Source organism: Pelmatolapia mariae, linkage group LG1, assembly GCF_036321145.2.
Source record: "Pelmatolapia mariae isolate MD_Pm_ZW linkage group LG1, Pm_UMD_F_2, whole genome shotgun sequence".
NCBI lineage: Eukaryota > Metazoa > Chordata > Actinopteri > Cichliformes > Cichlidae > Pelmatolapia > Pelmatolapia mariae.
The window spans coordinates 22,440,741-22,454,494 of NC_086227.1; the positions used below are offsets into that span (position 1 = coordinate 22,440,741).

At 40.4% G+C, this 13,754-nt stretch overlaps 2 protein-coding genes across 4 annotated transcripts in view; one reads left to right on the forward strand and one right to left on the reverse strand.

The window, feature by feature from the left end:
• marveld3 (MARVEL domain containing 3) lies at positions 1-1,380 on the forward strand. The gene is made up of 3 exons (XM_063470420.1): positions 1-188; positions 333-430; positions 770-1,380. Exons 1-3 carry the CDS (start codon positions 1-3, stop codon positions 1,378-1,380), a joined length of 897 nt encoding a protein of 298 aa, XP_063326490.1.
• Positions 1,381-2,053: 673 nt separating this feature from the next.
• The window catches only part of phlpp2 (PH domain and leucine rich repeat protein phosphatase 2), a 41,535-nt gene continuing 29,834 nt past the window's right edge, over positions 2,054-13,754 (reverse strand). For 2 of the 3 annotated variants that reach the window (XM_063475662.1, XM_063475655.1), the window contains exons 13-19: positions 11,461-11,661; positions 11,050-11,212; positions 10,838-10,968; positions 10,596-10,709; positions 9,673-9,867; positions 9,331-9,562; positions 2,054-9,181 (exon numbers count right to left, since the gene is read on the reverse strand). In XM_063475662.1, the coding sequence (XP_063331732.1) occupies positions 7,892-9,181; positions 9,331-9,562; positions 9,673-9,867; positions 10,596-10,709; positions 10,838-10,968; positions 11,050-11,212; positions 11,461-11,661 (2,326 nt within the window). In that variant the 3' untranslated portion in view covers positions 2,054-7,891. The remainder of the gene's footprint in view (positions 9,182-9,330; positions 9,563-9,672; positions 9,868-10,595; positions 10,710-10,837; positions 10,969-11,049; positions 11,213-11,460; positions 11,662-13,754) is intronic. The other variant, XM_063475669.1, reaches the window with a different exon arrangement.

Genomic DNA, 13,754 nt, shown 5'->3' on the forward strand with positions numbered 1-13,754 from the left:
ATGCCAGAGAGGGGAAGACGCGATCAGAGTGGTGACTGCAAAAGCGGGGATAAGCGCTATACACACAATCGAGACTACTCTGGGTATGACGCCGAGGAGAGGGGCACTGCAGGTGACAGAAGGGCCGGGGAAAACAGACAGAGGGATATGACAACTGCCTCTCACAGACATGAAGGAACCTCAAGACGGTAAATGTAGTTCTAAACATGGTCTGCATTCACTAAACCTTCATAAAGCCTGAAGATCATATTTAACTCTGCAATGTTTTGACCTAAAATTACATAAACCTGTAGCAAAATAAACGATTTAAAAACATTTTATTTTCCTTACAGGCCCAGAGAGACTTCAGGGGATCTCTCTGAGATGGAGTATTACGAACCACAACTGAAGCCAGCGCTTTACAATTTCAGATACATATTAACCAGCAGAGGCAAGTATATTTGGTTTTAATTTCTTCTGTGAAACAATACATGCAAGCTACAATTTTTTGAGATATCCCTAAAATGCATTCAGGGATGTAAATTATTATTATTATTTATCATATGATAAATAAATATGATAACGAGAGGATAGTGCAAAAATGTGAAAATATACCACAATAGTAAATTATTTTGAAATGCTGCGTTGGAACAGTTAGTATTTATTTATTTATTCTGTTGTTTAATTTAACGTGAAAAGAAGTTTCTTTAAACAATTATTTTAAGGCAAAAGTCAAAATCCCAATTTAAAAATATCTTTTTCTACAAAAGCCATAAATCTTTGTCTCCAGGTATCTGCCAGCTTGCAGAGGTGTTTGTGAACCTGCTTATCATAATCTGTGCCGGGGTGCCTTACAGCAACAATGGGGGTTACCGTGACCTGGCCAGCCTCGGTGGATTATACTCTTATTACTACGGTGGTGCCGGTGCCTTCACTGGAGCCGATGCAAAGAGAGTGCAGGAGCTAGACCAGCTCTTCCATGAGCTTAAGCGGCCTCCGTACATCTTCACCATGGCGGCTGGTGGAATTTTAATGATCTACGCTTTTGCCATGCTGGGCCTGGGGATTTTCAGAGTCCCTTTCCGCTGTCCTCCTGTGCTGCTGGTTGAGGCTGTGCTGAGTTTCCTGATCGGTCTGGGGTACATCCCAGGAATTGCCATCTATTTTATTAAGCTGAAGGAAACCTATGACGACCCCATCTGTAAGGAGAGAGAGCAGATGTACAAGAGCAAAGGGCACCAAGGGTTTGATTGCAAGTACAATGGTGCAGACATTGCAGAGGGACTGTTTGGGGTCTTGGGGGTGGTTGTTTTCATCTTTGGTGCAGTGTTAGCTATCAGAGCTTTCAGGTCAGTGCGAGAGCTGAAAAAGCAAAGAACAAACCAGGATGATAATTTTTAAGCTGCCTTTCCATTTTTATTCACAAATGAACAAAAGTAGGAGTGAGAAAAAATCACTTTGACAGGATTTTTTTTCTTGTACTCTCATTAGGTGTTACTTGTATATAAGCTGTTTATACATTTTTATGCCTTGATAGTGTTTTATACATACCTAATCTTTTTTATTCCTTATACCTGTTTACCACATCTCTCATATTTTCTATGAAGTTGTAGTTATAATAAACTACCAAAATAGTATAATATTACATGGTCATCTGTCATTGCATTTATCTGTGAAAGAGATGGCTGAAATGGGCTGAACTGACTTCCTAAAAAACAAATGTCTTTGACATTTTAAAAGGAAATGGAGTTGAGTGTCACATGGTTTCTCTTTATAGTTTTAAAGCTTTTCTGATGGCTTTGGATGGTTTTTTCCCTTTTCTTTTTATTTAATGTGTTGATTTAAAACACACACACACACACACACATAAGTCTGAGAAAGACACACACTCTGTTCTTCTTATAGCACTCACAAGAGATATACTTATTTTTAATTAAAATTTATTCTCAGAATTTGTCAACCACTTTACCTGAGTTTAGGATAACTCATAACTCTGAGCTTCACCAACAGATGGCATCTACTGTGATTAGGAGTTTACAAAGATAAAACATTACATATAATTCCACAGCAGCGGTCACTGTTTCTTCTCATTTATTTTCTTGATCTGAGTATTGAACAGGACAACACATCAGTGATAACCGCATAACCTGCCCTTTTGGACATGGATTAAGGGGTGAGATTACATATGAAAAATGCAAGGATGCTAATAATTCTAAGAATGTAAGAAATTTTAAAGTGATTTTGTTTTTTATTGGGTTAAAATAAACACCCTGAACTGGATACGTGGAAGAAGATGGATGGATGGGTTGATATAACCATTAATAATGATGAGTAAAGTTGACACTGGACAAAAACAAAAAAAATTCACAGTAAAAAGTTTTATTGCTACTTGGCTTAAAGTTAAAAACAAAACAAAAACCAGCCTGTCTGCTGAAAACTAATGATAGCAGCATTTAAAATAAAATAGCCACCTTCCACTCTCAGTGTTCAAGAATATACAATTCTTTCTGACAAACCACAAAAGTGCCCATTGTTAGTTCTTTTCCTAAATAATTAATCTTCTTAATGATTATTAAAAAAAAACTAAATTTGTAGCAGTAATCTGCATGCTCGAATAAAAACCTAAAAATATCGGATATGCTCCCTTTTGTACAAATAAATCACATTTTGTATGTATTCTATGTTTTTTTTCCCTGTAGCCTTATATTTAGAGCATGCTTTCAACAATAAATACAGTTATAGTACCATCAATAGTACCATAATGGGTGACAGTTTTCTGTATAAGCCCAATGACTTTAAATTCTGTAGCAAAAAAGGGAAATATTAATTTGCATGAAAAAAAAGTACAAAAATAAACATCGCTTTCTTGGCATTCAGGAAAAAAATTATTCAAGCATTTCTTGAAAACAATATGCATAAAGGAATAGTGAGATTAAACAATGGCTACTTTGGTCACATTTTAAACAAATGGAGCATCTCTGATCGGTTTCATTCACCATATTCACACAGAATTACAGTCGATCCATTGTTTCACACAGACATGCATACACTTACAGTATGTGTGCGCTAAAGCTTTTATCTACACACAAACACAGACATTTTGCAACACAGATGCACAGGGAGCTTGTCATGTTGTGCAAAGAGAAATTATACCGAATAGTTAACAAAAGAAGAAGGTTAAAATAAAAACACTGAAACTGCAGCCTAACAAATGCACATACCCTCTACTTTGTGTACAAATGCATTTAACTGCATGAGTATTGAGCTCACGAGCCCCTTCCACTAAAGAATTAAAGGGAATATTTTAAGCCAATGCAATGTACCCCTCCATCTTCCCTCTGTTTGTGCATACAATCTGCTTATGTACATGCACACCGATTACAGATGGATCATTATCCAAATGTACTTCTATTTTGTGAGTATATTATACCGGACAGAGGGTGAATACATGGTATCAACCAAAAGACAGACTGAACGCATGAATGTACAACAACGGTACAAATGTTATAAAGCAAAAGGACCCAGTTAGTTTAAAGAGCACTAAATATAGCAATGCAGTACAGTCCCAGACTGACATGGCAGCTGGGGGCAAACTCATAAAACCACACTGCCAAAGTGCCAAAGGGACATAAAAAAAGCAACACAATGCAAATTACAAACACAACCTCCACAAACATTATACACACACACCAGCCAATATTCATTATCAGACATATTGAAACATGAGTCGTATAGTTAAAGGTGATGGGAAATTGACGCTCTGATATACAGGTATATATGTACACTTTGCATATTTTACAAGGGATTTTACCACTGTGTGATATGAAACCTTATAGAAAGTTCAGTTTCTCCTCTCCAGACTTCATTAACATTTCAGATATGTATCAGTAACATTCACAATCATAAGCTAGCTTAGCTCCCCACGTGGCATCTACACCTGCAGTGCCCGTCAGTGTTCCACTGCCAGCGATCCAGATGTGTGGCACTATGTGTGGGCTCCAATTGTGGAGGTCTAGGCACAGACAGAACCACAGAGTCCAATGTGTTTGGCATGTCAGACCCAGCAAGGACTGATCAATAAAGTGACAGGAATAAAAATGATTATCTTTATCACAAAACTGGATTTGCTATTTGTAATTTTAGATATTTAAAAAAAAGCATTTGGGGGTTAAAATTAGTTCTTGAATTCTGAAAAAGCAGAATACGGACAGTACCGATGCATCTAAATATGATCTCAGACTCTTACATGTGGATAATAACTGTATGTCCTGATTTTCATTAACTTATATTTACACAGAGTAAAAGCAATGCAGGAAGATAGTGTTAGTTTATGTAGTTTTGTGGTGTTAATTTGAAATATTTAAATATAAGTTAAGTTACTAACAAAACTCTAAGTGGTGACAAACAAAAGTACTTTGAATGAAAAAAATATCTTTGTGATGTTAATGAGACTTAAAAATATTGTAAATTAACTATATTGTCAGTGTCCTCATAGACAAAAGATAATGCACTTGGCTGAGGGAAGCCACAATAACCTCAGAACACTATGCTAAAAAAATTATATAATAAAATTAAATATACATAACTCTTGATATTACTATTATATTCTATGTACAAGGTGCTTTTGACAGTGTATATTCTTTTCAGGAGATGAAACGCAATAAAACAAGGAGGAATTCATACCCACACAGCATTTAAGGCATCATCACTGACTTCTCACTCATTCACATAGAGCCAAAGACCTCATTCACAGACAGAACATCAACGGAAAGAAACAAAAGGCTCCTCGCTTCAAAATACTGAGTAGTGTTACATTAAGGCTAAAAGAGAACACTGAAAGGTCTGGATGTACAATGGCTGTGTAATTCCTTCCAACATGTCGTGGTAACCAAAAAAATTAAAATCTATGTCACTGTGTCACTGACAAGAGCAATTACCCAACTTTGGCCTTCTCTTAGCCACAGCAGCTCTGCAGAGTTGCTTCCTCTTTTGGCACAATGCGGGGAGGTTTAGGACTGGACAATGTGAGGTTTCCAAGGCTGCATAACATATAACTGACAGTTTAAACAATAATGTATTTTTCTGTCATATATATGACAATACAGTTGACTATATATTTAAAAAAACATGGATGATGTGCACTGCTGAAGCATTGTGAAAAAAAAAAGAATACTCACTGGCCACCTTATTAGGTACACTTTGCTAACATTGAGTTAGACCCCCTTTTGCATTCAGAACTGCCTTAATTCTTCAAAGTATAGATTCAGCAAGGTGCTTGAAACATTCCTCAGAGATCTTGCTCCACGTTAGCATGATAGCATCATACAGTAGCTGCAGATTTGTCAAGCGCACATGATGTGAACCTCCTGTTCACCACATCCCAAAGCTGCTCGATTAGATTGAGATCTGGTGACTGTGGAGGCCATTTGAGTAAAGTAACTCATTGACATGTTCAAGAAACCAGTTTGAATGAATTGACGTTATCTTTCTGAAAGCAGCCATCAGAAGATTTGTCCAATGTGCTCATAAAGGGTTGGACATGGTCAGCAACAAGACTCAGGTAGACTGTGGTGTTTAAACAAATCTCCATGGGTATTAACTATGGAGAAATAATACCTCCCACACCCTTACACCACCAGCAGTAGCCTGAACTACTAAGGCAGGATGAACCCATCCTTTCATGTTGTTTACATCAAATTCTGACACTCCCACTTGAATGTTGCCACAGAAATCAAGACTCATCAAACAAGGCAACAAGTTTTCCCATCTTTTGTTGTGCATGTTTGGGGAGCTAACACAACTTGTTCTTAGCTCACAGTAATGTCACCCAAGGCGGATCTTCTTAAAGGTTCAATGTGTCATGCATTCAGAGGTGCTCTTCTGCATATGTTGGCTGTAATCAGTGGTTATTTGAGGTACTGCTGTTTACCTATCAGCTCAAAGAAGTCTGCAGCAACACTGCATTTAAAGTCACTGAAATGACCTTTCTTCCCCGATTCTGATGCTCGCTTTAAACTTAAGCAGGTCGTCTTGATAAGGTCTACACATCTAAATGCTTTGAGTTGCTGCCATGTGATTGGCTAGTTAGATATTTTTGTTAATGAACAGCTGAATAGGTGTACCTAACAAAGTGTCCAGTGGTTGTACTTATTCTTAATGGAAGGGACTGAAATAGTGCGTTCTTATTTGGGCACCTTATACTGCTGCGACACTCATACTATTTGTACATTAACTGTGTGTAGCCACAACTAAAGTAGCCATATGATTACAAAGGCGTGTGGACATAAATGTGCCCAAGTAAAAATGAAAGCTACATCAAGCTCTTTCTTTTGTGATATGTTATCAATACACAGGCAGCAAATCTCAATGTTTTTATGTTTTTAGTAAAACATACAGGTGCTGTAACTTGTTCCTTCACCAATTTGATTCGGGAAAGTCAATTTATTCTACCCAGAAAGCTAATTAAATGATATGGCAATGCTTTTAATGTAGTTTTTCAGATAACACGGTGATAAGGCAGTCCTTCCTGCATTTTGTTTTTGTCAGTTGCACACATATCCATGATGTATAATAAATGACTGAAAAAAATGCAAGAGAATAGGGTTTCAGTTCTCTTAAGGGTCTAAACACCACATGCCAAACCTCACCTGGATGTATGAGTAGTGCATTATAGAGGTAAGATTTAAAACATTTTGCAAAGTAAAAACGAATAATGAAATCTGCCTCAAGGGACAGGATGGACTGATGTTGTCAAATTTTAAAAAGCAGAAGCAGAAGCAGCCTCCAAAATTCAAATATACTAAAATGTAAGTACCAGAGGGGATATTTTCACACATGCAGTACAAATCCTGATTTTATATCTCTTGGCCTTACAATATGTAATACTTCAGTTTTGTGTCTTAGCTCATTTGTCCAGTCCACTATCCAGTGACCATAAAACTGACTAAATTCAAATGAATCTTTTATCTTCCTATGAATGTTTTAAGGAGCTCATTTTATAATGCACTGTCACAGAATATACTGCAGTAACAGTTGTTAACCTCTACTAATTGCCTCTTGCTTTACAACTAAATGACTTTGATATTGCATTGCTCTACATAGAAAAAATATTCAGTCTTAATGTCAGCAGTGTAAGCACATCACATCGGCCACCCGCTAGATGTGAGTTTGTACTTTACCATGTAGGAGTGATAGACAATTCTTTATATATCGTGTGGAAATGCTAACTAAAAAACAGACACAATGAAAATGCAGTTATGTTGTTTTCAGATCTGTGTGTATTAGAAGCATTAAGACTCTCTGATTTCCTTCGTAAGCCACAGGTGGAGGAGGAGGAGGAGAGCCGAAGCTGTGCCAGTCCTGGTCTCTTAGAGACACTATCCATCCTGCAAATTCAACTATCAAACTCACGTCTCTGAAACACAGCCAGGATGTAGGGACCTCTAGGCTGTGTCTTCTGTAGTAGGCACTTTTTCATGTTTCCGTCATAGTACTTCCCTCCAGGATCTGAGAGACAACAGAGCTCCTGGAGAAAAGATCTGACATCTCTTGCACACCCTCCAGATTGCTTTGCTTTCCAAGTAAAGGGAAATGCTGCTGACGAGTTCAAACACTCGAGGTATCCAATTTCAGGTCAGGCTTGTTCTTTGTCTAATACAGCCAGCTTTCTGTTTCACAATGTTCTGTTACAAACTGAATTTTTTTTCTTTTTATTTGCCTTTGTTCTCTCAGATACTCAGACCGTACACTTTTTTTGACCTCACGTTAAAAGGCATCATTTAGTGACCATTAAGATGCCACAGGTTTGTCTTGTTCTCACAAAGTATCTGAATGGCAACTTTAACTGGACTTTCCCTCGTGTATGAGAAAACTCTTCAGTCCCAGAATGGCACAATCACAGAAATCCTCCCCCTTAGAGGGCGGTATCATAAACCTCCTGTTGTAGGATAGGAGTCGGGCCTGGACCTGGAACCAGGCTGGATGGAAATGCTGGGGGGTGTGGATGATCCCACACCGGATCTTTTAAGGAGGAGGGTGTGGTTGGTGCAGAGGGGCCTGAGACTAGAGGGCTCTGGCCTCGTAGCTGCTCCCTGACTTCCTGCTCTAGACTAGGAGGCACAATCAGCTGGTCCTCTGGGTCCTGCTGTGCTGGAGCTGTGAAATAGCCAGACTTTTTCTTGGGAGCCTCTAGGGCAACCTCAATTAGGTTGTGACTGTCTTCGGGGGCTACCACAGAACCATTGGACAACTTCTTCCCAAACAGGCTGGATGTGGAGGGAGATTTCTTAAGGTCAGCAATCTCTCTCCCACATACAGCAAGCAGGCAGCCGTTTGTAGCAGAAACCACCACGCTGTTCTGTCTGCGCATTTTACCACCGGGATGGTCAAAGCCTCGTTTTTCAAAGTCCAAGTCTTTGGGGCTCTCATGGGGCCCCGACCGCAGCTGAAAAGCACAACAGTGAATGTCTACTTCCACTTCTAATTTGCTGCCATTGGAGATGACACCCTCGAGTGGAGCTTCATCATCACTGTCCAAGCCATTGTCCGACTGGTTACTTGAGAATGTGGTGCTGGATGGCTGCTGCTGGAATAGACCTGGGTGGGGTCCGGTCCCACCTGAGCCTGGCACCATGATGCCGCACAGTGTGGTAGCGGGGTGTAGGCTACAGCGTCTCTCTGGGCGGGTCACAGTGCCAGAGGATGGGTGTTCATCTGAAGCGGTGGATCCCGCTTCGCTGCCGATCTCTGAAGCTGACGTCTCACTGCTGAACTCAGTGACAATGCCACTGCTGGAGGAGAGGTTGGTGGCTGGGTCGCTAGGGCCCGGGATAACAGACGCAGGAACGGGAGCAGGAGCAGGGCCCCGTGGCTCGGTGGTGGTGACTGGCGGCTCACATGTGCAGCTGTCCTCACCAATGTGCAGGGACACCACGACAGCGCCGATGTTGTCCTTGCAGCCGTAACTTTGGGCAAGTGAACACAACTTCTTAGCAGCAGCACGGGGATCCCGGACAGCCTGCACGGTGCACACAGCCTCCTGGTAGGAAACTCGCTCAAACAGGGCTCGATTCCCCAGGATCAAGAACTCATCCTGGGAACAAAGCGGCTCAGTGCGCACCCAGGGCTTTGGAAGCACCCAGGGAGACAGATAAGAGCAGCCCAACAGGCGAGAGCAGCATGTCACTCCACTCACTTTGTTATCCTACAAAACAGAAGCGCCATTAGAACCGCAGCAGAGCGTATAGCCTCATAATGTTTACACAGTGGAATATGACAGAGCATATTAACACTAGATTAGAAGCTATGTGCAATTGCTCCCATTTAACAGCTGAAACCCAACATAGGCATTACCTCTGTAATAATGGCTTTACTGACTTTAACCCGCTCCATTTCCTCAGTGCAGTTCTCCAAACTATAAACCTTAGAGAGAGGTACAGGTTGTCCATTTCGGCACAGCACGGCTTGGCAGGTACCCACATTGGCCACAGTAAGGCTAAAGGATGCTCCTGGATCTGAAGTCTCACGGTGGATATAACACAGCAGGCCAGATGCACCCAGCTTCTGACCGGCCATACCAAGTTTCCTGTGCCCCCACCAATCGCCAAACAACAAAAACAAACTCTTTCAGTCAGTGAATGCAAGTAAAAACCAGGTATTAATAATGAAAAACAATTACAAAGGACAACATGTTACCTGTGTGAGGTGAGGAAAGTGTTGCACATATACACACTGTCAACACTAGAGTGCTGCAGCTCCTCGCACAGCACGTCTCCCATAGTGCACTGCAACAGGCGAGGCACTTCCTCATTGCGGTCTCCATCAAAGATACCATAGCATGCTTCCACGCTGTCTCTGAAGTGGTCTACAGCCAGCACAGACACACACAACCTGTCCCGAACAAAAGATGCACAATAATAGATCTAGCAGATCCATTCACAAAACTTCATACCAACTCTGTTTTCAAGAACGTCGCCACGCTGTGTAAAATGTACAGCGCTCAGCATATTTATCAGAACACCACTGATAAATCTATGGCAATGAATGAACAGTGTTTGTAATTACCAACATTATTTATTGTTTCTGTAAAAGTTAATCCGTCACTATGTGTTTCTTAAATATGACAGGTGGTCTAAGAAATTATGAAGTACTGAGAATAAAAACAAAGTGTAAAATATTTAAACTGTGCATTTAAATGAGAAGACATTATGTTCAATGTAGAGACTGAGAAATTAACCAGCGGCCTTCAGTTGCCACTGCATTAGAAAATTGCACTGCGTGGGCTTATGGCAGTGCAGTGAAAACAAGGAATCAATGAAAACTGAATCCACACAAAAACAATGTGAAACTCTACAGTGGAAAGAAACAGATGTGCATACATTAAGATCAAGAAACTGTGCTGTTGCTTGGCTAGGCCCAAACTCTTAAGATGGGCTGAGGCAACAGTGTTATAGTTTCACTGTATGAAAGGTAAATAAATTATAAGCCACCACTATATGACTTATTGTTAAAAATAAATGATTCCAGCAACAGGTAATGATAAAATTTATATTAAAAAAAGAAAACCCTATAACATAGTTATAGAAGAAAAACACAAAACAGAGAAGATCTGTACACACTTGTTCCTTTGCCCGCTCATTTCAGAGTAACCATGCTTCCAAGGAGTGGAGGCGCTCAGAGAGTCTCCTGCTGTTGTGGTAGATTTCTGGTCTAATTTCAGGGTGGTGATGTGGCTAAAAATAAAAGAGAAAAAAGAAATACACTAGAGTGCACTGTACACCTTTATTGTGTGCCCCTATGTGACAGCTACAGAATCTAATTGCTGCTTACAAGAAGTTCAGTATTTGGTGCTGCGCCTCACCTGAAGAGATTGAGGGTTTTGTGTTCCAGCATCAGGCTGCTGTTGCCTGTCAGGTCCAGCTCTTGTAAAGTGGCAGGCAGGGAATCGGGCAGCTGGATCTCAGTGAGCTCATTGCAGCTTAGATCGACAAGCTAAAGAGATGCGAAACCAGGTGAGCCGAAGTACGCTTAAAGTTGATCACGTGACACAAAGAAAAGTGCAACGGGCCTGACCTTGATCTCGGGGAGGTTGAGGATCTCTGGGAAGACGCTGATGTGGTTCGAGTGTGCTATGAGGGTGTGCAGTCTCTTACAGCTGGACACAGTGGAGGGTATTGTTTTTAGATTGTTGCCGCTTAAATTTAGCTCCTCCAGCAGTTCCAGCTTACTTAGCTTACTAAAGACACACAAACATGAAACAATAACAGCTGGGCTGAAAAGGGGAAAACTTACATTGAATTTATAATGCAAGTAATGCTTCAGTAATGACTCTTAATAATAACTTCTTTAACTGCACAGTAACCCTAAAGAAGCACCACACATTTTGTTGATCCTCATAAAGTATTTTGTGGGTGCATAAAAGGGTTCAATTTGCACCTTGGTTTAAACTGATAGTTAAGACACACAGAAGGCAGGAGAACACACCTGGCAGGGAATGAGAGTAACTGGTTGTAGGCAATGTGGAGGATCCGCAGGTTCTGGTGTCCGACCAGCAGAGCGCCGCAGTTCTCGCTCAGGTTGTTCCCCGTCAGGTAGAGCTCCTGGAGTGTGCTCAGGCTCTCCTCTGATTGGCTGCTCGGCGGAATGCTTTCCAAGGCATTGGCTGACACGTTTAAGTAGTTCAGGCTGTAAGAGAAGACAAACAGAAAAACAATTAACACAACAGCTCAAGTAATCAGCAGTGCATCTGAGGAACGCACCCACCCATTCACATCCCGTTTACCGCAGCTGATGTTCAAGCTAAAAGGTTTTGAAGACTGTTGATGACTGATAAACGGTATCAGTAACACCGCATGATTCTCATATTGAATATACTTGACAGAGTATATTTCGGTGAAAGTGAAGCGAGCTCAGTCTGCTGGTATTTGGGAGGCCGGGTGCAAATTGAATTTAATTACGACACATTTTCACCCTGTTTGCGATGAAACATGTTTAACTGCAAATTAAATAATATTCCAGGTGGCCTCAGCTTCTGCAGCGAAATGAAGACGACTGAGGCATCTGAAATCTGCATTTAAAGAATTATAGAGATTTTAGGAGCTTCCATATTTTCTAACATAAAAAGCCTTCTTCTAATTTATTCTTGCAAGTGGAGCATTGATTTGCATTTCATTGACCCTGCGCATTAAAGTGGGCCAGTAATATGAGCTCCAGTGGTTGTTATGTAATTGGTGTCAAGTCATTTTCTGTGTTTATCATGTACTGTAAAGTAATAAAACTTGTCCCTCTGACCCAGTGAGGAGTGAACCTCATCACGCTGTTGTTATAAACCAGCCTCAGACATTACTGACGTGCACTGACATCTCTCCAGCTCATACACACCACGATAAGGTTTACAGCTTATTTGGAGGTCTGGCTTTTTTTTATGTTTAACATGGTTAAATAAAAAATTAAATGTAGTTGTGTTCAGTTAGTTACTGAGAAACCTAATTAAAATATATATACTGTTTAAAATGCTTTTAATTACAAATGAGTAACATCCACGAGGTTAAGGTTGTCTCCGGTAGGAGAAAATCGTCTTGGATCTGGAGACTACTGCATCAAAACCCTTTACCTTCTTAATGAGCACATGCTCAGAGTACAACAAATGGGATGGATGAGCTAAAATGTGACTCTTTTTGACCTGGTTGCTTATCTCTGGATATTCTGGGTCACTAAGTAGTTGGAGAAAAAACCCATAAATGGTACGATGGCTTACAAGGAGTTGTTCTATACATTTGGGCCACCTCTATTAATTTGCTATCGTTTTTGATTAGCTCTCTGATTTGAATTTGCACTGCCTCTCTTTGATTTTCCATGCTGCTTTCATTCTGAACTTTAAAAAAAATAAAATACTGGAGGCTGCCAGTGCTACCTGTCAGCCTCCTAGTAGATTATTATGGTATAAATGTGAAAATCCTTGGTAATTTCAGAAAGTTTACCTGAACTTGTGTGACATTTTAAGCAGACACACCTATGGCATGAATTTCAAAATTCTAAGTCGCCTCGTTCTCGAGTTATCGCATGGACAAGCTTGGGTGTCCACACCGCCTGCCCGGGAGGGTGACAACAATACCCCATCGGTCATTTATGGCTGAGGGATAAAAACATAACTTTATACGCTAAAGTTTGTTTACCAGCAATCAAAATTCTGTTATTCTACCAAACCTGAAGAAACACCTACAGCCTACAGAGTAGTTTCTTTATTGCCCAGTTCATAACATTTAATAAAGCAATAAAGAAAGATTAGGTAGGTACTTTCAGCCATCTTCTCCCTTATTTCCCAAGGGACGGCCACAGCAGTTGGATCGTCAGTTTAATCTGTCACAGATTTTACACTGGATGCCCTTCAAAACACACCCCTCCCATTAATCCAGGCTTGGGACCAGTACCAGGAGTCCAGTAGTTTGTGATCCCCTGAGGCTCTTTCTGTGGCTCCCTCTGGTCCGATAACAGGGATCTTTTTTGTGTAAGATGAATATGTTAGCCACTACACCATGGTATCAAAAATTAAGTAAGTAATAAGTAAGTAGCTAAGTAATAAAAAAAAAAAGATCATTAAATTTAATAAGTTACATTACAGTACATTTTTTGAATAAACGGTTACATTATATAGCATTTTTCAGATGGGTAGCTAGTATTTTTTAACCTATTTTATTTGGAATAAAAATCACCCTCCTAACATCGCTCTCAGGAAACCCATAATACACAAAGTAGTCACTCCCATTACATCTTGGCAA